Raw genomic sequence first — 24811 nt, forward strand, 5'->3', positions numbered from 1 at the left:
ACATTAGTGATTACAGTCTAGTCTGTTAAATTCAATTATTATTACCTACCATAAGTAAATTTTCATGTACATTAAGATCAAGGTAACCCATAAAACTAGGTGACCCATAAAAGCAAAAAGTAAGTTTTACTTTGATTGCCATGGAAATGGTACTCAACAAATGTCTTTTACATATTGTATACATGGTAAACATATTTTTTTCTGGCTATATCTTTAAATACACTTTTAGCTTGATATTTAATTGATGGTAGCCAGTAATTATGCATACATCAGATAAATGTAGAATTCATTAATCTTGTTGCGTTTCTCCTAATGTATAAACTACTCCAAATCTAAAGACCATTGAATTATAAACAGGCTTGCCTGAAAAAGAACTTCACAATAGGTTGGAAATTAGCAAGAACTATTCTGAAATATTGGTGCTTTCAGGCATTTACAGTATCGTATATCATAACTTTTTGTTATAAAATTATAAAAATTAAAAACATTTCCACAAGAAATTGATATGACTGTATTTGAAGCTGTCCATGAAAGATATACACCAAGGGTAAAAAATATCACTACCATCTCGGTTTAAGTGGAAAACTGTTGTTAAGTAGAACGAAATCCCCTTATCCAACTTAAACATGTTGTGACATCCATAAGTGATTCGGATGTCACTCGCACAAATAGATGTGCAATTTTTAGAAGTGTTATTAACAATGACCAATATCAAAAACTTTCTTATTGCGTGGTCTGGAGCCTGCTCAAGGATGTCTTCAAAAAAAAAAAACAAACACAAAGATGATCTTTTAAAATTTATTAAATGAAGTCGTTAAACTTGTGTCAGGAATGATGCAAGCCCGCTTTCATTTCAGCATACTTTAATCGATCCTGAAAAGCGAGACAAATATAAGACCGATATACTGTGCAGTACACAAGTGAATACCATAGATAACCAATGCATTCAACGCCAAAGAAATACCTTGTTTGATATAGATGGATGAACCTTTGAAAAAGCATCATCAATATTTTGTTTTGTTACTTTCACGGTCTCCGGTTGCGTATTCTCTTCAGGAAGAATGACATTCCACTGATGTTGAACACTTTTACGTACTGCATTAAGAGCAGCTTCCCTCATTAAAGCAGACAAGTCAGCACCTGTAACATAACATACAGGTCAATACAGATTCTTAAAAACAAAACATTAACCTGTTTCTGATTTTCTTTAATGAGCACATATTGAAAGATACCTGTAAAGCCGTTGCATCTCTCATCCTTTCCAACAGATTCGAAACATACATCATCATCTAGTAAGGGTTTTCTGCCATTCTGAAACACCAAGCAGGTTTATGTTCCTCATACATATGCTTTGAAGCAAACTATATTCAGGGGCAGGAAAAGTAAGGTAAAAGCGTACAAACCTTTGTGATTGTGACCAATATTTTTACTCGTTCTTCAGGCGAGGGGATTCCAACATACAATGTTTTATCCAGGCGTCCTGGTCTAAAAATGACGGACACAGATAGATACATAAAACCTTGCCCTTCTTGCTATCATTTATATCCTTCCATGCAGTTATTGTCTTATGATTGGTCTTTATATCTTTATGATTTACCTTAGAATAGCTGGATCAATGATATCAGGTCGGTTGGTCGCCGCTACCACAAAAACTTGCTTTCTGGATTCAAGACCATCTAGTTCAGTCAGCATTTGATTAACGACTCTAGCACTTGCTCCAGTCTGTTTTGCAATAATAAATAGTATTACTGTGATAAAGGAAGCCTCAAGTTTGGTTATTGGATTACTTTTCACACTTACTTCAACAGATGACCTTCTTGGACAGAGTGAGTCCAATTCATCAAAAAATATAACACATGGAGAAGAATCACGAGCTCGCTCAAAACACTGTCTAACTGCACGCTCACTTTCACCTGACCGTAAAAGTACCCAAATGAAAAGTACATGCTACCAGCAAAATTGAATTCCATCGAGCAATACTTACCAACATACATATTAAGCAATTCCGGCCCTTTGACAGAAATGAAATTGATGCCAGATTCATTTGCTATTGCTTTTGCAAGGAGGGTTTTTCCACAACCAGGTGGACCAGCTAACAACACACCTGATGCTCTGGAAAGACCAAGTGACGAAAAAATTGCTGGATTTCTTACTGGACCCTGTGAAAATAAGTATGACTGTCATGGCTTTTTCAACTGGGTTATGAATTGACCCATGCTAAATTTATTTCAGTTTGTATGAATACAAATAACACAATTTTGAAAACGACAAATTCCAAATCTATACGTATCAATATCAAACAATAATATGCTTTTTACACTCATCGCTACCTAAAGAGCAAGCTCATGTTGATAATTTTAAGTTAATCTTAATAATCCTATATAGTCTGCTTTTGCTTTTATTAATCAAACAATAATAAGTAAGCAATGTATTTCTCTGTTTGGGCAATAGCATAACATAAGAGCTTAACATAATGTATTTTTGGAAAATGATAATTTGTTGGCTTCTAAGAATATAATTCCTTTGGTAAATGACATTCAGTACCACATAATTTGACCATACTTATGGTTTTCCTACTAAACTATATCACAACTATTTGGTAAATTCAGTAACGTCATCAGGAACTTTGCGATTGGTTTTTCTGATGTTTGTAATCAGGTTCGTCAAAATTTCACAATTAAGTTGGTATTAGGAAAATGTATTCAAGTTAGGATTCACTTAGGCTTCTTCTTATTCCCGAAACTGGGTACACCATCGCACATTTTATCCCTTTATAGTTAAATAAATAACAAAAACTTGAAACAACACCCCCTTAAATTGTTGGTAGGCAAAAACAAAACTATCATTAATTTTATGTATTATGCTGCTGTAATTCAGAAATATGTGGTGTGTAACAACATACAATAACTTAAAAATTTTCATAGCTACCAAAATTGCAATTGAAAGTTCTTCTCGAACAGATTCCAGTGCACCAACATCGTCCCAAGTCACACCAGGCACTGTGGCAAAACCTTCTCTCTTAGCTGATGGTTGCACATCTGGTATAGCTAGTTCAAAATCACCAGTTTCAATTGACAGCTTTTGCAACTCTTCTTCAGTAAAAGGTGTTGAACTTGAAAAATATTTTAATATGTCGTTGGTCCCTGTAAAAATCATCAAGTGCATTAAAACATGTTTTGGGAACAGATACAGAGGTATGAAGTATGTTTTTTTGTCTATTAATACAAAACACTTATAAGTTTATAAACCTTTCAATAAATCATGTTGAGAACCAGTTCTGAAGTCAAATATTCTTGTCACAGCTTGCATCGCAGCTTCACGGCAAAGAGACAATAAATCTGCACCAACATACCTGAAAAACGTTTTGCCACTTTAATATAGTTTATTAATTACAATAAAGATTAGCAGAACCCTTTTACAACTTAGTGTTACTGTGTAGAAAATAATTGTAATTGGTGCTACAAAAATGTAAGCACAGTTCCAAACATCATGAAAAAGATTTCAAAATTCTTCACGTACCCAGGAGTTAGACGGGCGATTAGGTTAAAATTTATGTCCTCTTCCAATTTTAATCCGTTGCACATGACTTTTAAAATCTGTCTTCTTGCGTTTTCATTTGGAATTCCAAGACATATTTCACGATCAAACCTATATGTTAAAAGTATTTTCTAGACTAATTTCCAGTTAACTTACAAAGTAAATTTAAATAAAAAGCTTGCAAACATTGACAAACATGCTGTTCCCGGCGGATGGTTATGTACTTACCGCCCAGCACGTCGTAATGCAGGGTCCAAAGTATCTGGACGATTTGTTGCTCCAACCACCATAACTTTGTGGTTACTTTGATTCAACTCATCAAGACAAGCAAGAAGTTGAGAAACGATTCTTTTTTCCATTTCCTTTGATGAATTATCACGCTTTTGTGCAACTGCATCAATCTCATCTAATAATGGAATTAAGCAACACTAAACATGGGGAATCTACAAGAATGATGTAATGTTGGGATTTCTGTGAATTTACCTAAAAATAATACACATGGTGCACTATTTTGAGCAGTTTCAAACAAATCACGAACACGGCGTTCACTTTCTCCTGAAACACCAGCAACTAACTCTGGTCCAACAAGTCTTAGTAGTGGCATGTTAAGTTGACCAGCAATTGCTTTTCCAAGAAGAGTTTTTCCACACCCTGGTGGTCCATGCAGTAAAACCCCTCTCGGTGGAGAAACTCCTAGGGTGCTATATACTTCTGGGTGATTCATATGCAGCAACAACCTTGCTAATTCTCGCAATGCACCTAAATATAGAATGTATAGAAAGCTTTCATTTCATGTGTGCAATATAAAATTGAAGAAAATACACAGGGTTTTATGCTTCATTATTGTACATTCTACACAGAACTTGTTCTGTCAAATCTTACCATCATTTCCGGCAACATCACTGAAATTGATCTCAACAGTTTGAAGGGAAAACAGTTTCTTTTGAGGAAATACCATTTCTTCTTCATCTGACTTTTCATTGTTATTTTGTTTGCTTTTGCGTTTAACACGGCTTCTTTTACTGCTAGGCAAACGTTTATTTTTTTTACATTTTTCATTCACTATTTTCCCTGTTGGTGTGTCTAAAACTTTTTCTTTTAATGTTGAGTTGTCCAACTTGCTGCAGTTATTCACAGAGTCTTCATTTTCAATCAAATCTATCGTTTGTAAATCAATTTGCTCCTTGACAGAATTATTTAAATCGGGATGGTGAGGATGATTGTCTGTGGCAGCATTTAATGCTGATTTGATAACTTTATCAGATGCTTGATAACTACTGACATTCATGACTCCCTTTTCTGATGTCTTATCAATAAACCAGCCTTAAAAATAAAATGCAAGATAAATTCAGCATTGAATAAGTTTCACCTGTTTCAGGTAAAAGCTAATAACATCAACTGTTTGTTTTACTGGAAATATTAAACCATTACTTAAACTTGATGATTTTCCTTTTTGCGTTATGTTATTGGTTGGTTTTATAATCTGCTGCTCATATGGCTGTGGGCTAGATGAAAGACCTTTACTCACAACTGAAGTTGAATTTTGCTTGTTGTAAAGTGAAGACAGGGACTGATTCATCATGTTGGTATCCTGTAATATCACAGGGATGCAGTCAGTGGCAAATAGTAATTCAACACAGACATGATTATTGATATAGAACAAGGTTGGAATAAAAAAGATACCATTACCAAAGTAATGACAATTTATTGGAATGGTGATTAGGTTACTAATTACATAAATATTAGTTATCAAACTTCTTACCGAGTACTCAACATATTGCATTTCATCATCTGTGGAACAATCTGAAGAAGAACACTGGTTGCTCAGATTTTCCTCAACATGCTTCTTCCTTTTCTTCCGAGATTTTTCTGCAATCCCAAATTCTTCTTGTGTTTCATTCTTAAGATCTTTATGAACTACATAAACATTAAATTGAGCTTAAAACAAGCACTATGGGATAGGTTATAAGCAATTTACATATTTCAACAGTTAAAATTACTGGAATCATTTTAAATTAAAGCACTAAGGGGGCATTGAAAAATGAAAATTTATAAAAAATTATATATCTATGTATGGTACTATGCTGGCTAAAAACAGAGTTTTGATCAATCAAAGATATCAGATAACGTTTTCGAAAAATGTTATTTATCAAAACAAAACACCATTTTTATTTAGAATAATGTGAGCACACCTTGAGCAACTAGTTTTCGAAAAGCATTCCTCTTTCTTCTACCATAGTCATTCCTGATAAAATAAAATAAGGTTATTAATATTAATGAGATGTGTGTGCTATGATATGAGCAACAATATCATATTTTTTCCTAACCACATTATTACCATATTTACAAAACAAGATTAATGAAACGTTTTAAAAACATTGCATTTGCATGATAACCATTATTTATTCAAGCAAATTTAAAAGATAGGCATATCGGTAGCAATGTTCCCTCTAATTTTTCACGAGTCTGAGCAAACACACTAACTCCCTGAGCAGTCCCTTGGACCACTGTGAGCAACATCAGACGTACGCGTGGCTTTATTATGGGTTTATTTTATTTTCAATTCAGGTTGGATTTTTTTCTCGTGCGTAGCACAGATTTTTTGTGTGCGGAGTCCGTGTCAGCAGTGCGCATTTTAGAGGGAACAGTGGTCAGTAGTTGTTTTCCAGTTACACAGGCTCTGCTTAAATACCATAGTAACCAAAAGGAATTTCACATCTCTGAAGATTTAATTTCAAAACTCACATGTCAACAAAAATTAACTTTCACATTTATACATTTTAACTACTATACATATCTTCAGTAAACAAAATTTTTGTTATTTTAAACTTACTTTATAGATTAGAACATACTAGACTTTCACATTTTACCGCTATCAAATTATACAGTTCCCAAAGATCCCAACCTTAAAGTATGACAGGTTTTGATGACAAATCAGCCTTGCAGAACTACTACTTTTGACGTAAGGAAGTGCATTAAAGTCTTATTTCTTTGTTCACTTATTACACACACTTCCCAATATGGCAAAATATGCAGTTCTCAAATTAAATCATCTTAAATACTAACAAATACACTAAAAACTGTACTGAGTAAAAAATCAATGTTTGATCAATGTTTTCTGTCAAAACACCAAATATTCTAATAGTAGAAACCAGAAAAACCTTAATAAAAACAAGTTTTATAAATCCATCTGGATTGTCAATACATTGCCCCATCCACTGTGGGCTTGGTGACTGAGTCGTTAGAGCGCTAGACTAACAATAACGCAACCCAAGTCCCCATAGTGAAAAGTTTGGCTCCGTTCTCTCCATTCTGTTGAAGTATCATGTTCCATACCCAGTGGTGCTATTGCTGTAACGCCCTTAGACAAGACATTAATGACGTCTGTTCAGTAGATCTGGTGAACAGTTCTAAATTGGGGTAATCTAACTTCGAAATTAACAAAACAAACAATTAAAATTTAGGCTTCCATTATTTCACCATTAAAAATTGTGCATCCGAAGCTACTTTTCACAGTTTCTTGTTTACCTAACTTAAATGTTACAACATAGCAACCTAAAACTAACTTAAAGTCAGCTTATAATCTAAATCTAACTCCAATAAAACTTAATAGCAAAATTCAACTTTTGTATAACCTTTCTCCTAACCTAATCTTTAACAACAGGCTGCGTGACCTACATACGGTCAAACAATCCGTGCTCTTTAAAATTTAATATGTGACAGTCAAAACTTGCACAAAATCCAGGTCTGCAACCAGGGATAAATGATAAGGAGTCATCACCAAGTTTAAGTCATGCATAGACTTCTTTTAATCCGAGGATAACGATTGTCGCACTACGCTATTTATTAAACAGGTTTTTATCAAGTTTCACACAGGATTCCCTAATCTATATGATACTACAAAAAATGACACTTACTTGTATTGTTTCTGCAGATCTGCTACCATCACATCAAGATCGATTATTTTGTGTGTAGCGACGTACTAAATTTTCAAAGGAAAAATAAAATCACAAATAGACGATAACGAGATTTGATTGCAGGTTTAGTTCTTAGTTCAATATACCGTAAGTTAGTTATGGTATCGCTTATTGGTATAGGCCTACAACGCACAGTCTGGTAGTATCTTACCTTTTTTATGCGAAGTGGTAAGGCACGATCAAAAGAAGTATAAGTTGGCATTTTGTCTTTCACTATAGGTTGACCCTACTCAACACATGTTGGCTTTTTGTTTGCTTTTTAGCAATCCTTACCTAACAAAACCATCATGTCAAAACATGAGTTACATAGTGGGGATTTCCCGATGCTGAAAATTGTTTATTATTTAAACAGAAAATGGGATATAAGTTTTAAATTTGTCTTATAAATATAATATAGTCAATATTGCATAGTAAAAATTATAAGTGCAAAAATAAGTAACATTTGTAGCACCCTTGTCGACAAGAGACCATTTTAGCTGATTAAATGCCGTCTACTACAAGTTTATTTCATTTACATAGATTACAAACTCACAGCTTCCTTTTCTACCAAGTTTTAACGTTTTTTTGAGAAATCAATATGGCATGGGCAGGCGTTTTGTAATTTGGATCCTTACTTTGTTCTGCTGCTGTCACGAAGATTGTAGACCAGTTTAACTGTTGGTTTGCTTGCAGTACCAGTAGGCTGCCTATACTGTAGGCAGTATACCACTTATGGTATAGCAGCAGACAGTAGAGCCAAGAAAGGCTTTGTACAATCATATAATATAATAATTTGCCGAGGTTTATTGATAATAAGTGTTCAGTTATTGTGCCTGCACAAGCCTAGCTTTGCAGTCTAAACGTGTATCCTAGCTACATATAATATATTTCTGTTTTTAAGGATTGTTTGTTTAAATGGAAAATTTATATGAGCTGTTTGAATTACCCGATTTTTCATCATATGAAATTGTAAAATCACGCTTTCAAGAACTTGCAAGAAAACTTCATCCAGATAAGCTTGTGAACCATAAAGAGTCCAACACAAAAGAAGCAAGCAATCAATTCATAAAAATTAAAGAAGCATGGAATACGTTAAGTGACCCTGGCTGTAAATTACAGTATGATTACAAGCTGAAGCAATGCCAAAATGAATCAAGTTACACTGTTAACGAAGTCTTATGTTTGGAAGATTTTACACTAAATACAGACTTCGCAGATGATGAAAATGATCAGGAGGAAGTTTATGTCAATGACTGCCGATGTGGTGGCAGATATGAACTCATTCAATCTGATTTAAATGAAATGAAACACATACCGGTACCACTTATCATTGGGTGTAGCAACTGCTCACTTTGTGTGGAAGTTACAATGCAATGAAACTTTTAGAGCTAACTGCTAATGTGATTGCCAAAACTTGTCAGTAGTCTGTAAAGATTGTTGTAGTATAGCAAGTTATTGTTAATCAGCCTACTAAAAAAAGTTAGCTAGATTTTATTTCAGTTCTGAAGACATTGCTGGTTTTATGCCTTAGTCCACAAGAAGTAATTGCATATTTGATATGGTATCGTTGGAATCATTATTCTCTGCACTGATGATAAGTTTTTGCCTTTAGATTTAAACTTGAAAATTATTTTTGATCACTCAAGCTCAAGCCCTGTTTGTTGAATTTGACCATATGCATTTTTGTGATTGGTTTATTTTTATGTGCTTTTTTGTTTTAATGTCATCTTAATCAAACTTGGAAATTTTTATCATGACCACTAGACAGAAGCAAATTTATTAGCGCCTTTCTTATAGGCCTTACGACGGTAGGCACTGGGTGTTGAACATAGCTCTAATCTTTGTGAGCCTGCCACTCAAAACACTTTGCTGCTACCACATTTGACATGATTTTATGATTGACATTTACCTTATGTGTGCAGGGGGGATATATTCAGCCTTATTTGCAAGGTATATTCAGTTTAGGCAATTAGTTAAAGAGCACGCCAAACGTTTAAATTTTAAGTGTTGATTTTTGAAAGAATTTCACTGCACAATGTATTTGTTGTTGTCCAAAATCAAGAGACCACCAGCACCGTCTAGTGAATCCCTCTCTGTTTGTATCATGCCCAATATAGACTTGAAGTAACATGATGTCGTCTCGATTATGACATTTGTGGATTAATTTACATATGTTTATCTTAAAATTCGAAATGAATGTAAGTCTTTGTCTGCCGCGTCCTTGTCTTTAAGGAACTTTTCCAATACGCTTAAGATTTTCTAGGCGTCCTTTGTGTATTACATGTCCCCCACAAGTACATTGCTGTTTGTCGGTATCCGATGATCCTAGTTAATTGCCTGCTTGTATTCGTTTTATGAAGTATATATTACTTTACTTGATGCATGCTCTGTCCATGGTAAATTTAGTAATTGATGAAAGAATCACATTTCAGCAGACTCCAGCCTTGTCTTTGTTTTGATATAGACATATAAAAGTATAGTCGAAATGTAGCACTTCAATAGCCTGTTGTTTAATGTTTACCCATTTTCAACATTGGGAAATGAAAATCAAAATATTTTTAGATTCTGTTATCATAGATGAAATTAAACAGCTGTGGTAGTTAACACCTAGGTATCAAGTGGTTTCCAAGAAATGTCCCAGCAAAACGGTTTGGATTCAAAACAAGAAGAAAATGAAGAAGCAGCTTTAAAGTAAGCATTAGACATAACCTATCAGCACTTTTTAAAGTTGTCATTTTTACACACATGTAAATATGATGCATGACTGAAATATGTTTCATCAGGTTAGCATCCTTACCCGGTTCTAGTGGGGATCCACAACACCAAACAAAATCTTTAGGGGGAAAGAAAAAGAAGAAAAAGGCAGCAAAAGTTACCGAAGTTGATGCAAAAAATGCTACCCCAGAGGTATTCTAATGAAGCATTTAAAGTAGCAGGAAAAGATAATTTCAGTTAAAAGATTTCATAAAAATAGCAATGGTTTAATTCTTGCGTATGCAGATGCTAACCAACTCATAAGTTTCCAACATACAAACATACACAAACTCAAAAGACATATGTTGCATGTTATGTTAATATTTGACGCATTTCTAAATTGATGTGAAGAAGCATTGTGTGGCCACACGTCAAAGTTTCTTACCATTTGGCAATATATGGATCAATTAAAATTACATATGAGCATTTTTTAATTTGTGTCTTTTAAATAAGAGAACAATTCAATTGTATTGTTAATATGGTGCCCAGGAATGGTCATATTTTATGCCACACACCGAACAACAGTGCACCACTTCATTGTACTTAAAAATTACCAATCTACAAACAAATTTTCAGATAGAAATTGTCACAGACAGGTTTTATGATTTTATGAAGATCTTAACTAAAAGATTCCAATAAATTATTCAATTACGTTTTGTTTTTATGTAGGTATCTTATAACTTTAAAAACATGAGAAATGTTTTAGCTGCAATGGGAAAAGAAGTTGTGGTTGAGAATCCTTCCGTCAAGAAGTGGAAATTTTGGGATACTCAACCTGTTACTAAGTTTTGTAAGCATGACATGACATTTTGATTTGTTTTAATGTACAGCCAATTTTTGATTATTATTGCCATGAGTAACACTTGGAAATTTTTAATTGATTCTGTGGATTTAGTTACCTCTACCTTCATGCAGTCCATGATTATATATACCAGGGGTGGGCAAACTTGTTCAATGAAAGAGTCACTTGCGGAAAAATATGAACACCAGCGAGCCGCAAAATCAGTAATGATTGTCAATTTGGTTGATATATTATTAGTAGTCATTTTGGGATATTACTTTTTAGCTAGAAGACCCATAAAAAACATGTCGGCGAGGCGCACTTTAACAGCCTTTGCCATAGAGTATAGAATCTATACCTGAAAACAATGTCGGATTCTATGTCTAGTGTTACGTCATAAACGAAATGCTGGCCTAAATAAGCAAAACAATAGACAGAAACGTTCATAAACGGTACTCTTGGTAGCCTTTACAATTTTTTTGGAATTTTACGGTTCGACCAGAAGAGCCACAAAAAATATGCCGGAGAGCCGCATGCGGCTCGCGAGCCGCAGTTTGCCCACGTCTGATATATACCTATGTTTATGAACTTAGTTATAAAGTCTTGTTATATTGATGTTAACACATAAAATAGCGGAAACAGTGGACGATGTGGGAATTATAGAACCAGACAAAGATAATGTGAGGCAAGAACCATATAGTTTACCTGGTGATTTTGAATGGGACACCGTTGATCTGGGGAATAGCAAGCAGGTTGGTTTGGATCGTAAATAAAGTGATTGTAATGAATGGTTTTTAATTGCAATACACTTCTAAAGAGTGATTTTAAAATAGTAAAGTTTGTTGCATCATCATAAGTAGTACAAATTTAAATTCTCACAACGCGCTAGTCAAGTTTCGTTTTGGTCAAATTGTAACAAACAATTTATTTGAAGTTAGATCTCTGTTACAAAATATCACGCTCAGTTACAATATTACTCTTTTACTAATGCTAATTTTAGCTTGAAGAAGTTTACAAGTTATTGAATGAAAACTATGTTGAAGATGAAGACAATATGTTTCGTTTTGATTATTCAGCAGAATTCCTTTGCTGGTAAGTACAGCCAAATGCAATTGTAATAGTAAGTAACTTATAGTTTTGTTGTTGGTTTCCTTCCTCTTTGTAGTCTCTTTTTCTTTTTTCAGGGCATTACGACCTCCCGGTTGGATAGCAGATTGGCACTGTGGTGTACGAGTGAAGAAGAGTGGAAAATTGGTCGGTTTCATCAGTGCAGTTCCAGCATTCATTAAAGTTTATGAAACGTAAGTGGCATCACAGTTTCTCTGCAGCATTTTCTTTGCTGACATATATACTGTCTGTACGTTGTGGCTTTAATTGCTTTAATTTTCTCGCCAATCCATTCTCGAAGAGGATCAATCCTTTTGTGTGTAACAAATTAAAACTATTACCTTCATTGCTTATAACTTGTTCATTTAGTTATTTCAAATGCATATTTACCTTTAAGTCAACAAAGGATGGTTGAAATCAACTTTCTCTGTGTGCACAAAAAGTTAAGATCAAAACGTGTGGCTCCTGTCCTTATCAGAGAAATAACAAGGCGTGTAAACATTAAAGGAATATTTCAAGCAGTCTACACTGCTGGAGTTGTTCTTCCCAAACCAGTTGCAAAATGCAGGTAAATTGTACATTTCAGAACGGTCATATAATGTAAATTATGACACCCAGTCATATTTTTTGTATTGTATATATTTTTGTATTACAGCACACATTTGAAACAAACAATAAACACTAAACTTCAATCCTCATATTAATTGGGGTAAAATTTACCCATCTCATAGCAGGAGATGTTACAAGCAGGTCATATTCAATTTTATAAAGTTTGACAACCTAACAGATATTATCATCGATCTTTGAATCCTAAAAAACTTGTGGATGTAAATTTTTCTCACCTTGGTCGCAATCAAACCATGCAGCGTTTGATCAAGCTGATGAGATTGCCAGAGGTGAGCATTCTCTGTGTACTGAAGCATTAGTTTATCGTATTCACATTGATCAGTTACTGTGATTGCCATTTGTACATCTGCTCTGTACAATGTGTCACATGTTATTGTAGGGATAAACTGTATGATATGACAGGAACAAATAAATTTTAATATACAGTTCCAAATGAAAATAAGTTACTAACCTTGTTTTTGACATAGTTGATGATGTACTATGCGATAATAAAATATAATTTTTGGTGATAAACAATTAACAAAGACAAAATGAACAAAATACATCAACAAGGATAACAACCTAAGAAGTAAGGCATAATGACTCAAATGCACATTTTTAGGAACCACAGATCAAAGGCTTCCGAGAAATGCTGGCTGCTGATATTCCACAGTGTCATCAACTCATGGCAAACTACCTTCAAAAATTTGACCTTGCTCCTATCTATACAGAAGTAAGTACTGCAGAATCATCCGCTTGGTATGACTATTTTGATGTGGTCCCAAATTTTGCCTTATAAAGTTCTCTATTTACTATGACCAGTCTTCGGATATTATGAGGTGTGAAAGAAGTGGTTCTTTCAATTTTTTCAGTTTTTCGTCATTTTTTGTATGGATGAAACATATGATAAGTTTGACTTTTTTTTTCATTTTGTGCCTAACTGTATCAATCCTGTTGTGGTTAAACCATACTGTAGCAGTTTTGGTTATTAATATTATGACCTAAATGGTTTGATCCCAAGGTGGTCATAAAAAGCGGAGTCTACTGTATTGCTTTTTGATGACTGCTATTTTATAAACCCTGCTCTAAGTTACGAGACCTATCCTTGGGTTTTGGAAACAAGTATGCTTGTGGTTAAGCAGTAAAATTGGTTGCCCATAATACTTAGAAAGAATTTATAATACTTTTTATTTTTTTAGGAAGAATTTGCACATTTCTTTTCTACCAGAAAAGGAATTATACACTCCTTTGTTGTTGTGGACGAAACAGGTGTGTAATGAGTTACATAAGTAAGTGATATGCAATTACTTGGAATTCTGGTTCTGTATTCACAAAAAGTTTCATACTGACCCAAGCCTAAACTTCCAATTGGTATTTGGCATAATGGATGAAGACAGTAATCGTTCTTGCTTAAGGTTGTTGTTTCTTCATAACAGTCTTCCCATAAACAAAGACGGCAATTTTTTAAGCAGTGGTACTTGTTTAAGGCTAAATTTCTATCATCGTACAGGACAAGTGACAGACATGTCCAGCTTTTTTTCCCTACCCTCATCAATAATGCAACATCCCGAGCACAATATGCTGTATGCTGCTTATTCCTTCTACACTGTGGCCACCAAGCACCCCCTTAAGAGCCTGATGAAAGATATGCTCATCATTGCTAAAAAGGTAAGACAAAAACTTACCCTAAAGTGAAACAGGAACCTATAAACAATCAGCAATATCATGTTTTTGTCTGTTTCCTGAGTGTGTGTAGCAGCCAGTCAGAGCCTGACACCTACTTACTGACAAACCATTATAACAATAATTTTAATGGAATTTTTAGTAATATATACAGATAAACTACAGATATACATCAAACTACAGATAACCTTTATATATTTACGCTAAATTTCAAAAAAGAATACTCTTGCAGGCTTTGTAATCTTTGCAAGTATTAAACAAGTATAGTTGTTAATATTGGTGTTTCTCTACCAGTGTTCCTTTTGTCGTCCGTAATCTGTACAGTATGCATCAATGTCCGGAAATATATGAGCAAAGCAACTGTAGTTTTAGAGACATTTTGAATGAACTGTAGTTTGTATTTATTGATTCATCCCATTTAAATATTTCGTTACAAAAAAACTGGAGGTACAGCAAATATTCGGCTGAAAACTGAATATTAAGATACTTCCAAAAACTGCCTGAAAAATTTTTTATTGCAAGAAAATCATAACAACAGCTGATATTATTTTAATATTGCTTGTAATAGGAAAGCAAAGTTTGTCATTTAAGTAACTTTTCCATTTCAAGTAACCACTAAGTAAACTTTAATTCAACTATTTTATTTCTTTAATTATATAAGCTGCAGTGTATAGGCATTGTTTCGTTCACTTTTTTCTATATGAATACCCGCAATACTAGACCACAGGATTTAGTCGAAATTATTTGGTTACTTTTTTTCAAAAATTTGGTTTCGGACCGAATTTAAAAAACACGATGTGGTACAGCTCTACAAAAAACATAAATATACTTCTTGTATGCTGCATTTGAAACTATAGACTTAATATGTTATTGCTTGAAGTGTGATTTGCAGAGCTACATTGTCTTAATGACACAAAAAAGGTGTGATGATTAATCAAAGACATAGTTTGTACTGGCAAAAAGTTGATTATGGACATACTATGATCATTTTGTCATTGCTTTGTGTTTAGTGAATGTTTTCTCCCCTTGTGTTATGGGCTGGCAGCTTTTTCTTGCAGTTGGTTGGGGTGCATTGAAAACGCCAAGAAAATAATACTAGAAACTAGATGAAGCAAATGACTGTTTTTGAGCATGTCAATTGTTTAGGAAACTATGTTATTTTGCAAATTTTATTGCTTTTATTAATTAAAATCTACATACAACGTTTTCATCTACAAAAATTGGTTACTATCTACAGGTTGGTCAACTTTTTATTGAAATCTGAAAAAAAAACTTTTTGAGTAATGTTGTTAGCAGTCAAGCAAACAGACAACCCGTTATCAATAAAAACATAACCTTGGTGGAGATAATAATTTTCTTTTTTTTTGTAATAAAATGCAATAGCCCAACAAGCTACATATTAATGCTTGTAAGTTCAATCAACTAAAACAATTTTAGGGAATAAGTTACAGTAATTACCAAAAACGTTTCCCGACCCCTGCTCTTCAAAATATTTAACAAATTTACAACTGTCACCAATGCTTTCTCAGCTTGGATATGACGTTTATAACGCCCTGGATCTGATGGAAAATCAGGAATTCCTCAAAGACCTCAAGTTTGGAATGGGAGATGGCAACCTCAATTATTATTTGTATAACTATAAGTGCCCCAATATACCTGAAGATAAGGTAAGCTCTGCAATATTTGTCGTTAAACATCAGCAACCGTTGAACCAATTTGATAATGGATAATGTTTGTTTTTAAAAATGATATTTATTGTTTCTTTAGGTTGCACTTGTTCTGCAATGATGTGAGTTTGCATACTGCTTGGCCAAGTCAATTTATCGTAGTTATGTTGAACGTGAGTGGCAGGGAAAAGCTCTATCTTCTAAGTGAAAGAATGATAAAGACTTTGTAGTTACAGTTTTAGTGTTTTGATGCACGTTGCTGCTCTTTGAAACGAACCTATACTTTTACAGTTAATGTTTTACTTATTACAACTGTCACCATGTTCGTAGGCCAAAGGAGCCACCTACATTTCACTATATGTATTCAGAAAAGAACGTAGAATTTTAAAAAGTGAGATTATCGACCTAAGTAGTACCACCGGAACCACTTAAGTTAACTTAAACTTAACTGGTCAATTCAAAGAAGTTTGGAAATCGCAGCTTGAAACATTGATTTTCCACGCACAATATTCTGATTGGCATGGAACATATTTTGTTTCTATGTTTGCTTTTCATCATGCAATGTTTAACTGCACATGACTGTACGGTTAATTTGCAGTTTGATAATTTTAAATAAATCTTGAAATAATTTTTGTCTTTGATACACATTAATTCTTCTCTTTGCAGGGACCTAGTTTGCTAGAAAACTTTGGAGGGGACAAACTCAGTGTGATATGCATTGTCAGTATAGAATACAGTTCCAATTGTGATGAACTATGATAAAATAATTAATTATTCTCATGTCATGCCCCTCTCCTGAACGAGGTCCCTGCCTCATTGTAGACCATAAGTACTTAACTAGCCATATATTGCTTCGGAAATAATGACTAAAAATGTGTAACAATTATGCCATTGAACTGTTGTTGGCAATTTTAAATGACAAGGACTGTGCAAAATACTCAGTCAAGTCGAATACGAAATGCAAGTTCATTTTCACGTCTGCCTTGGTAACACATTGCAGGGCCCTTTTCAATAAAAATAGTTTATTAATTAAGAGTATTTTTATTGTCCACTTGTATTAGTTTTTATAAACTCAAAATGTAGATTGGCATGTTGCTGCAATATTAATTCTTAATTAACACTATAGTGGCTCATAACTTCTGTGTTTGGGCGAGTAATGGTCTTCTTTGATGATTATAAGCTACAAAAATAGGTGGAAAAACTGATACAGACTTGAGTATGTATGATTTGATCAAAAAATCGTGATTTGTTTCTAAACCTTCAGGAAGAAAGTCGGTTTAACACTAAACTTGATGGAATGGTAGCCAGAGCGCGAGCGGTCAGAATCATGTTGAAAGGAATGGTAAGATACAATATTATGACCTGATTTATCCTGGCACAAATCAATTTAATAGCTAGAAATAAAACCTTACAGTTCTACATAAAGAAAATGAAGTTTTCGTGTTGAAAAACATCTTGTTTGCGCTATTATCGAAATTTTGGTTACAGATCCGGTATAAGCGAATTTTCGAGTTGCATAAAAATGTCAAGCGTTGGGACGTCAAAACAGGAAATTTTTTTATTAGAACTCTGGATTGTGCTTTTATAACAAAGAAATGAACCAGGGTATCGAACCGAACCTTACCCTTTAAACCGGTTAGAGCAGGTGTTTTTAGAAACAGAACCACAACCCAATATATAAATGTATTTGAACCCAAACCAAACCTGGACTACTAAAGACAAAGAGACAAAATCACAAACTGGAGTCTACCTTTTTCAATTGTAACCACTTTTTCAGTACAATAACTTCATCCAAGAGTTACTGAAAATTGTCTCTCGGTAGCCGGTTCAATCGCTTGGTTCGCAATACATGTAGCTTAGGTTCCGTGTTCAATACCCAGTGACGCCATATCGTTGCAATACCCTAGGGCAGTGCTTCTCAACCCCTGGGTCGCGACCCAAAAGTGGGTCGCCATTTGTTTGGTTTGGGTCGCCGTCGCCTATTAAACTAGTCCACAAAGCCGTTCAATAACTGAGTACCTTACTCAATTTATTGCATATTGACTGTGAGTTGACGTCATAGTGCATTGTTGCGGAAACACAAGTGAAGAAGCATGGTGATGATTATTTGCTGTGAGACTCTAGATTAGCTACGTTCGAGTCAAGGCTAAATATTTGTAGCCTAAATACCCAATTTTTGGGTAAAAAATATTGGGTCGCCTCAGCATCGCTATTAATTTACGTTTAATATTTGGGTCGCCACAAAAAAAGGTTGAGAAGCACTACCCTAGGGCAAGTCATTAACGACACTTGCTCTTGTTCAGTGGACCTGGTTGACAGTTCTAAATTCGAGAAATACTATAAAAAACTCAAAAAAACAAAAAGTGTGGTAAACGGAACTTGCACACTAGAGGTAACCGGGGCTCGAGTGATGAGGAATCATCACCGGGTTTAAATCGTACAAAGATTTTCTTCAGTCCTAGGGTAATCATTAAATTATCAAGCCATACCAAACGATTTCTTATATACCTATTTTAAAATGTAGGAAACCTAAGCTAAGAAATACCCACTCCTTATGCATTGCTACTTGAACAGCAGTAGTAGACATTTTTTATAAATTAATTAGCTGGATAATGTTATTCGAACCCGGAGTGAACTTATATCAGCAAGCTTGATGAACCTAAACCCGGAGTGGAATGAATGCGTGCAGCCGATGCAAGCTCGAACCGGAGTAGAACTAGTAAAATAATTTTTTGTTAAATCTGAACCGCAGTTAAACCGTTTTCCACTGTGGTTTGTCGTCCTTGTATGAACACAAATTTGAAATTCATAATAAATAAACAAAGATTTGAATCTTCAGTGCAGACTGTTCAAGTCAAACTTCGCGTCTCTGATGTCAGGTACAGTAGGTAGCACACCATATATTGAGCTTTCCATAACTGCACAACCAGAACAACGAAAGAAAGCTTACATGGAAGTTTGCAAATATGTTTGATAAACAATTTTGCAGATTTAAATAAAAAGTTAGGCAAGAAATAAAACTCAGAACTATGATATCTATGACAAACCGCTCGTTCTGAAAAAAGGTAAAGGACCCAAAATCACTCAGGCATAACCATCTTTTTTTCGCATTCTGATTGGTAAGAAAAAGCCCATCTGAATAAAGCAGAACCAGCGCAATTTTGTCAGAAATCAGTGTGTGCAATGGAGACTAGAGTATTTTGCTTTCGTAAACAGTTGTTGGTAGGAAATATAGACTAGCCTACCTACTGTAGATATACTCTTAGTGGCTTGGTTCCAAAACTATGGTACCTGTACCGCTAAATGCACAGGCTCTGCGGCACGCAAAGGTATTCCCGCTTTTATGTGAAAAACTTATTTACCTGGTATTAGGTTTATTAGTATAGAAATTAATCAATCATAATAATAAGGCAGTGTCTGCTCACAGGCTGCCGGTTACCGAATTTGGAAAAAGCTGCTTCAGTATTCGGCTAGCCAGTTACGCACTTGGTATTTCCTACTTCGATAACCAACGGTCGGTGAAGTAAACACCTGACTTAGCCTAGCTTAATTTACTGGCCGCCGTTTACCGAAGTAGAAAATTACATCATAACTTTTCCTCATTCAGGCCTTCAAGTTGGAGTGCGAAAGTATAAGATACCCCGATAAACGGCAATTAGGATAGGTCTTGGCTGTGAATTAAAGTATGTGCTAATTTTCAACATAAAATGATATTTTAACTTTTCCAAAACTTTTGTGAATCCCTACTCCAATGTTTGCTTTGTCAATGTTATTTTTCCGATATGTTTTCTGTTTTACATAGTGATGTAAAAAACATACATAATGTTTTAACTTTTTTATTATCCAAAGTTAGGGTCCTTTTTTCCGAACTTCAGGCAAGGTACTTTAAAGATTTATTTATTGCTCTTCGTATTTCTACTTCAATAGAAAACTCAAAGACGCTAGTTGAAGTTTTTAAATTGTTTTAAGAGCAAAAATGCTTTTCATAATGATAAAAACAATGAATTCTAATTATTTGTTCATATTACCTTGTCAATTTAACAAGAACTTCTGTTGTTTAACTTATTCCTCCATGGAAACGCGGATTACTGTTGCCAATGCCGGGTGTCAGTATACAACAGTGTAAATCTCCTCCACAATCCACATTAATTTTAATTTACACATGCAATATATATGATTTTTCCAATTTCTAAGTGATTAATTCCAATTTTAGACAAAACTTTAGGCTGCCTTGCACTGCCTATCACAAAAAAATTTGACTTTTACAGCCCTAACTTCTGACACTTTTTTAAAAGTTCAGCCATTTGTGCACCCATTCCCCTAACCTAACTGTCTATCTTCAACAATGGGTTGTGTGACCTACTTTTGGGGAAATACTCACTTTCTTTTTTCCACAACACAGCGTCACTGTCACAGAGGGGAAAAAAGCACAGAACTGTCACATTTGTTTAGTCTGACAACTTTATGTTTTATTAATATTAGACCTTTTTTCCGCTTAAAACAATTTTGCTACATTCACCATCTAAAAGCTACAAAATACGAAGGTAGGTCTGGTCACTATATAGCAAACAGCAAAATTGATTCCACAAAATAAACTAACCTAGTAGAGTGACTCAAAAAATAAAAAAGCCAATTCACATTATTGCCAAATAATGAAAATTACTATATCACAAAGCAAGTTTAACTGAAAAATTACACTAAACTAGCGCTAGGGCGAGGAGTTTTAGCCGGTAGGCCCAGTAGGAGCGTAGAAGTCTGTAAAAAGTTGAAATTTTTATTTTGACAATACGTGTACATTTTTTCAAGTTAAACATAACTTACTTCGCGCTAAAATTCCGGTCATGAGTGCACTTTTTAGAATTATTCCCGGACACAGATTTCAACACCGAAATTCCGGACATATGGCAATTCTATACTACACAAGTCACTGACTAATACACCACTCGATTTTTTCCCTCGTCCGAAATGAGAGTAATAAACCTATCAGCGGAAATCTGCCGGTTATGTTATTGCAATTTTGTAACTTTGGTAAATGGACACCTGTGAGTCGTAACTTCATCAAAATAGTAGTAAATGATCTTGTACATTATTGTAATCAGCACCATAAGCATTATTTTAAGACCCTACTGGAAAGTTTGTATGATGCACTGGATGTTTGCTTTTGCGCCAGTTTTCTGGCACGGAATTGTCGTTTTGCCCTATATTATAGTTATTAACTTATTACATTGGTGTGGCGCAAATTTTGGCATTACATATATTGCCACATTTATCCGGCACATTGAAAGCAAATTTTCCAGTAGGGTTTTAAACAAACTGATTACTTCACCATGATGATTCCTCATCAATCATGCCCCGATTACCAAGCTGGCTTGTGTACCAGTTCCTTTCACATTTTTATTTGCTTTTTTTCAATTGCCCAATTTGGTTCAGTTCATTAAGTTTCAGGACCACAGAACAGTAAACAGGAACAAGTATCATTAATGCCTAAGTGCCCAAGGGCATTTGTCAGTGGTTACGCCACTGAGTACATGAGCCGCTTTATTATAAACCCGGCACACTTTTATGTGTAAGCACAAAAAATAATTTAAAGAATTATACCCTACTGGAAAGTTTGTATGATGCACCAGACAAAGTTGGCGTATGTGCATTTTTTCTGGCACAAAACTGCCATTTTGCCCTGTGTTATATACTATAAGTATTATGTTGGCGTGACTCACATTTTAAGTTGCGTATTTATCAGGTGCACTAAAAGCATATTTTCCAATAGGGATAGAGTAATTATATATTTATAAAATATGTCTAGCTATAGCCAGGCTATTTATCAGTGCTTCCTAAACTTGGTTCACTCAATCCCAGGTGTTTAGAAAGTCGGTCTCTGTTGTTCAGCGAAGATTAGGCTGTGTAGGCCTATGTTCATGTGAATTCGGTGAATGTGCGCATGAAACTTGCAATGTTTAGTAGTCTCCAAGTTTAAGAACCAGTGCTATACATATAACTTCAGTTTATTTACCAGTGTTTTCAATGTCTTACTTTTTTCTCTAGACATTAATAGATCGATTGTTAATCTATTTATTCTACTTTTAAACTAATAATTTTGAATCTTTAAAAGAAGATACACAAATTGTTTGTGATTTTATGAGAAGAATTTACCTCAGTATTACAACATAGCCTACTACAGAAATGAATTCAAGGAATGTTTCACCAAATACTGTAAGTATAGTATAATCCCTTTATTTTCTTACTGAACACTTTAAGTGTATTAAATAAGTTTTATAAACTCTATAGGTTATCAGGGCTGCATACTCCATCGATTTTAATTTGAGTTCGAGTTCTGCATATTTAAATATTCGAGTTCAAGCTCGGCAGAATTGTTAAGTTCGAGTTCTCCTCAATGTCAGTTTTGATGGTATAAGTTTAATGTTATGCAATCTGCAAACAATGATGAAAAAATTTATTGCGATTGCTATAACAAATTACTACAGCATGGATGCATGCCAGAAGAAACATGAGATAGAATTAAAAGTTGTAGTCAAGACACTTAAGTTGGTGATGTTTATTTAAAAATTCGATGTATATATATCATATAGTTGAAATTTTCTGTAATGTCAGTTTGCGTATGAAGTCACTTTTGGTTGGCCCTGGCAAAATTTCTATATCTGCATAACGCATTAATTGTAATCTGCTGCTTATTAATTTTTTTTTATTATCATTTTTGTCGCTTACATTTAAGGGCGGCTTACCATCGAGGGGAGTTTATGGCTAATTCCATGACAGCGAACGTTAAAATCAGTTGCTATACCAAACTGCCCTGCTTTTAGTCAATTGGCTGATTTAGTGGAAATAAAGTAGCCTTATTGTTTGACAGACCAGTAGAAGTATAAAATGTTTGTAAAAGACAACTTTTTATACTACACAAAATTATCTGCCAGACAAAAATTATAAATAACCAACATTTGTGGATAGGACAGCAGCCTTGCACAAAACTATTTGTGCAAGTTTTTCTGCTCAAACACGTCACCTAAACTAATTTTTGTATTTCACACGTAGTCATCACGACATTAGCAATTTCCATAATGATAACTTTTTTTTTTCATCAAGCGTGTTTTGAACGTGACGTCTTTTTTTATGGAAACGCACGTTTGGTAACGAAAGTTGTTTTTATCGTTTGCTGTTTTGTTCTGTTAACCTAATTCTATCTTTACAAATTGTAATTGCAAACAACTCTACAGAGTCTTAGTATTAAAGTAGGCAATCAGTTCTGGATGAAAATGACACGTACAAGTTACTATGACGTCATAGACGCGAAGTTCAATTGGTGTCATTTATGATACAATAAATGCTAAGAAATTGGTCAAGTATTCTTAACTGAGCATAAAAGGTTGCTTTCAAACTAATAATAAAAAAAGAATAGAAAATAACATTAATTTCGTGTGCATTCAATTATAGAAATCCCTAAAATACTGGTTGTATGTAAGTGTAAAGTGCAATTACAATTACAGTTGGCTTGTTTTATACTCGCATTCATTAAGTTGAAAGTAAAACGTATGTGAGGAAATTCATAACAATATAACATGGTTTCATACAGAATATGACCCCATGTAAATACTTAATGAATGCATCATCAATCTCTCTCGTACGCCCTTTCAATGGTGGGTATTCTTCCAATTGCTACAGGGTAAAGCCAAAAGCCCGCTCACCTTTTGTGCTTCTGCGGCAGGAGCCTATGCATTCTTTTTGCATTTACAAACTTAGTCTATTATAAATTTATGGTGTTAGTTCGGAAAGAACACAATCTTACTTCATGTTCAATAATTTTTTGATAGAATGCACCTCCCTTCAGACCAGCCAATCATGTACACTCTGGAAATACTACTCGCTCCCCAACACCTCATTGGCAATCACCACCTTGGGCTGCTAAGCAAAACTTTGTTTCTCCAAACAATTTCTATAATGGGGTGCAGCCAGTTTGGAGAAATAGCTACAAAATGCGACATAGATATAACTCTCCAAACAGTCCAAATTTTTATCGACAGAAGGTATGTTTACCAGTTATATAGCTGTCATGTTTTCATTCTTATTCAGTTATATAAATGACCAAGATGCATGCTTTGCAACATACTTTTTATTGGCAGAACTTGAGCCACACATCAACACCAAATAGTCGCTCTTCTGGACATGGTACTCATGGCAGTCCTTCCTTCCTACCCCTCTCTTACACCCCAAATTATTCAAGACAAAGGTCGCCATATTCAAGAGGAGCAAATTATTCTCGTGGTAAGAGGTCAGGTGATCGGCCATGGTATCCTCGTGAACATGGAAAACAAACAATTGATGTTTACTTCAAACCATCAATGTTACAAGATCCCTGGAAAAATTGCTCTTCATCCCGAATTAACAAAGACGTTTCTAAGACCCCTGCCACCCAAACATCAAACAATAATGCCAAAAGGTATTTCGGCAAAACGTGATTAGTATGGAAACAGTGGTGGGGGATGGTTATTTATTAGCTTTTTCTATGATCAAGCATTGCATGGACGTGCTTTTAACAGTGTTTATCTAGCTAGAGGCTTTGCTTTGTCGGGAAGCGCTTTTTCATAATGTTTTTAGGCGTACTTTATTAACAAATAAACTTCGATGATTGAAAGAGTCCGATTTTGCCAAATTAAACAGGTGAGAATTGTTAAGAAAATACTGACTGTATGACTAGGAAAATAATATTT

The 24811-nt window shown here is 34.5% G+C and overlaps 4 protein-coding genes across 4 annotated transcripts; 3 read left to right on the forward strand and 1 right to left on the reverse strand.

Annotated features, from left to right (window-relative positions):
* Positions 1–782: 782 nt before the first annotated feature.
* LOC143464783 (nuclear valosin-containing protein-like) lies at positions 783–7782 on the reverse strand. Its single transcript, XM_076962769.1, has 18 exons — positions 7666–7782; positions 7455–7519; positions 5730–5782; positions 5300–5454; positions 4969–5128; positions 4420–4860; positions 4021–4296; positions 3766–3943; positions 3520–3648; positions 3249–3352; positions 2929–3143; positions 1985–2159; positions 1801–1913; positions 1598–1722; positions 1404–1485; positions 1233–1311; positions 965–1140; positions 783–873 (listed from the first exon to the last, which is right to left on the reverse strand). Exons 1-18 carry the CDS (start codon positions 7714–7716, stop codon positions 826–828), a joined length of 2625 nt encoding a protein of 874 aa, XP_076818884.1. The 5' UTR covers positions 7717–7782; the 3' UTR covers positions 783–825.
* Positions 7783–8371: 589 nt separating this feature from the next.
* On the forward strand, positions 8372–10056 carry LOC143464785 (DPH4 homolog). Its single transcript, XM_076962772.1, has one exon. The coding sequence runs from the start codon at positions 8409–8411 to the stop codon at positions 8868–8870; it is 462 nt and encodes a 153-aa protein (XP_076818887.1). The 5' UTR covers positions 8372–8408; the 3' UTR covers positions 8871–10056.
* LOC143464784 (glycylpeptide N-tetradecanoyltransferase 1-like) lies at positions 10035–16721 on the forward strand. The gene is made up of 13 exons (XM_076962770.1): positions 10035–10184; positions 10277–10400; positions 10917–11037; positions 11662–11780; positions 12029–12120; positions 12213–12329; positions 12533–12703; positions 12923–13031; positions 13364–13474; positions 13941–14010; positions 14252–14409; positions 15954–16091; positions 16192–16721. The coding sequence occupies exons 1-13, from the start codon at positions 10126–10128 to the stop codon at positions 16210–16212; spliced, it is 1410 nt and encodes a 469-aa protein (XP_076818885.1). The 5' UTR covers positions 10035–10125; the 3' UTR covers positions 16213–16721.
* Positions 16722–22137: 5416 nt separating this feature from the next.
* Positions 22138–24738, forward strand: LOC143465672 (uncharacterized). The gene is made up of 3 exons (XM_076964078.1): positions 22138–22301; positions 23915–24127; positions 24224–24738. Exons 1-3 carry the CDS (start codon positions 22272–22274, stop codon positions 24557–24559), a joined length of 579 nt encoding a protein of 192 aa, XP_076820193.1. The 5' UTR covers positions 22138–22271; the 3' UTR covers positions 24560–24738.
* The last annotated feature ends 73 nt before the right edge of the window (positions 24739–24811 follow it).

Source organism: Clavelina lepadiformis, chromosome 7 (genome assembly GCF_947623445.1).
Source record: "Clavelina lepadiformis chromosome 7, kaClaLepa1.1, whole genome shotgun sequence".
Classification (NCBI taxonomy): Eukaryota; Metazoa; Chordata; class Ascidiacea; order Aplousobranchia; family Clavelinidae; genus Clavelina; species Clavelina lepadiformis.